General features: G+C 50.2%; 1 protein-coding gene across 1 annotated transcript in view; it reads left to right on the top strand.

Moving 5' to 3' along the window:
* LOC107300770 (RING finger protein 121-like) overlaps positions 1–2,352 on the top strand; it is a gene marked incomplete at its 3' end in the record, with an annotated part of 5,994 nt that extends 3,642 nt beyond the window's left edge. The window contains exons 2-4 of the mRNA XM_015830062.1: positions 586–602; positions 1,076–1,183; positions 2,232–2,352. Coding sequence (XP_015685548.1) covers positions 586–602; positions 1,076–1,183; positions 2,232–2,352 — 246 coding nt within the window. The remainder of the gene's footprint in view (positions 1–585; positions 603–1,075; positions 1,184–2,231) is intronic.
* Between the last annotated feature and the right edge of the window lie 371 nt (positions 2,353–2,723).

Below are 2,723 nucleotides of genomic sequence, written 5' to 3'. Positions count from 1 at the left end.
TCTCCCTTGCGGCCGTCGGAAGCGTGGCTGGTCGGACAGAAACGGCCACATGGCAGGATCTCCGCATCTGGAACCAGGAAGCCTTGTGGGTACCAAGGGAGCTAGTCCCCCAGTTACGACATTCAAAGTTACGACAGTCCTGAATAAAGGGACTTTCGGCAAGTTGTTGCGGCATCCCCAGGGTCGTGGGAACGCCCCCAGTTTGGGCGCTTGGCAAGTGGCATGAATTTATGACCGGTGCCTTGTCCTGGGGGCACGTCATCCCGTTTGTGACCTTCCCAGTCAGACTTTTGACAATCCCAGCGGGGAAGCCATCATGGCTTAACGACCAGGAGATTCATCTTAACCAGGGCTCGTAACTGTCTTGCTTACCGATGGAAAATCGGGTCCCCGTTGTGTTCCCAGTTTGAGAAACTCTCCAGTCAGTGACACCCACAATGTTGGTTTATCTATTTCATCGGATTTGGAGACTAAGATCCTGAACTTCACACTGGGGATTAGAGTTGATTTTTAATGCCGTTCTGCAACTTCAGCGTTTACTGAAAAAGGGGCATTTTTCCTTTGGAATGTTTGTTTGTTTTTTAGCTGGCAAGTGGCAAACAGTGTGTGTTCCTTTTCACGGGATGTTTATATAGCTGTTTTGGGATACATTTGATTTTCAGGTGATGCCATGGATTTCTTTTAAAGGGGAAAGCTTTAGCCAGAGTTGAAATAACGAGGCCATTTTTAGATAAGATAAGATAAACTTTATTGTCATTTTTTTTTACCGTGGGCCCAACGGCACGCATCAAAAATGAAATTTAGTTACCCGCTCTCAAAATGAAACACATACGTGACACACACCTAAACATACTATGAACAACATATGTATATAGACCCACACCCCTCCATGTACATAGCAAATCAATATTAAATACTGTCCATCTTGAATAGATAGCGGAAGGAGGAAGCTTGAGAGTTCACAAAGTTAATGCTGTGTGGAATGAAACTCTGGCTGTAGAACTTCAGGGTGGCCGAAGCAGAAAACGCCTCCTGATTGCGGCCTCTGTGCCTCTGTTTCCCTTCCTGCAACTAGGCTGGTGTACAAGTGGTTTCTCCTAATATACAAAATCAGCTACGCCACAGGCATCGTGGGCTACATGGCTGTCATGTTCACACTCTTCGGACTTAACTTATTATTCAGGTGAGAAAAATCTCTCTCTCTCTCTTCTCTCTCTGTTTTGTTTTCTCTCCTCTCCTCTCTCTTCTCTCTCTCTTCTCTTCTCTCTCTCCTATCTCTCTCTCTTCCCTTTCTCTCTCTCTCCTCTCTCTGTTTTGTTTTTTCTCCTCCTCTCTCTCTTCTGTCTTCTCTCTCTCTCCTCTCTCTCTCTCTTCCCTTTCTCTCTTCTCCTCTCTTCTCTCCCTCCTCTCTCTCTCTCCTCTCTCTCTCTTCTCTCCTCTCTCTCTTCTCTCTCTCTCTCCTCTCTCTTCTCTCCTCTCTCTCTCTTCTCTTCTCTCTCTCCTCTCTTCTCTCTCTCTCTCTCCTCTCTCTCTTTCTCTCTCTTCTCTCTCTCTCCTCTCTCTCTCTCTCTCTCTTCTCTCTCTTCTCTCTCTCCTCTCTTCTCTCTCTCTCTCCTCTTTCTCTCTCTCTCTCTCTCTCTCTCTCACACACACACACACACCAGACTTCAAATGTAAAAAACGGTGGGGTCCTTGGTGCTCTCTGAAAACCTTGGTGGTTTTCTTGCAGACGTCTCGTTACCAAACTAGGTAATATCATCAGAGCTAGAAGGGAGTGTGGTTTGGAGAGTGGAGGAGGAGGAGGATGGGGGGGGGATCCTTGCTGCTCTCTGAGCCTGGTGGTTTTCTAGCAGACATTTCATGACCCAACTAGGGAACATCATCAGTGCTAGGGGGGGAGGAGGAGGAGGAGGAGAGTGGAGTCCTGGGTGCTCTCTCAGCTTGGTGGTTTTCTTCCTACATCTCTCATTTCCAAACTAGGTAAAACCATCAGTGCTAGCACTAATTTAATTATAATTTGCGCCAGGAACAGTGGGGGGCTGTCTAGAAGACCCCTGACCCTCACCAGCAAACAGCCCCAAAGTAGGGCTCAGGGAAGGCAGAGATCCTTGTAGCCAAATAGCTGGAGCTCCAGGCAGGGCTTCTTGGGGTCCTGGGTTCGAAGCCTGCCTTGAAAGCTGCATAAAGGGTTCTAAAGTCTCTTCACCCCCCACACACCCCATCCCTGGCAGGATTAAACCGGAAGACGGGATGGATTTTGGGATCTCCCTCCTGTTCTACGGCCTCTACTACGGAGTCCTGGAACGCGACTTTGCAGAAATGTGTGCGGATTACATGGCCTCCACCATCGGGGTAAGAGCCTCAAAGGGGGGGCTGGGCTGGGGCGCAGCTCCTTCAGGGAAGAGGGAGCGCTGGGGAGGGGGCTTGGCCTTCCCTGCCCCTGGGGACCCTCCCTCCCCTTTTCCCCCAGCCATAGCTCCCCTCCTCCGCCTTGGGCCTTGGGCCCTGCCCTGCCACCCCTCCAGATGGGCTTGGCCTGGGACCCTCCCCCAGCTGCTTCCTGGAGGGTGAGCCCTCTTGGGGTCAGGAGGTCAAATGACCATTTGGAGTGGCTTCCTTCGACCTCCTTCTAAGGCAGCACCTCCCAAGCTTGGCCTCTTTAAGATGGGTGGATTTCAACTCCCAGAATTCCCCAGCCTGCTATGAGGAAGAAGGAAGGAAGG

The sequence above is a fragment of the Protobothrops mucrosquamatus genome, unplaced genomic scaffold, assembly GCF_001527695.2.
Source record: "Protobothrops mucrosquamatus isolate PMUCROS unplaced genomic scaffold, P.Mucros_1.0 scaffold8385, whole genome shotgun sequence".
NCBI classification, from domain to species: domain Eukaryota; kingdom Metazoa; phylum Chordata; class Lepidosauria; order Squamata; family Viperidae; genus Protobothrops; species Protobothrops mucrosquamatus.
Note: the sequence above shows the minus strand (reverse complement) of the source record. Positions and strands in the feature narration are given on the sequence as shown.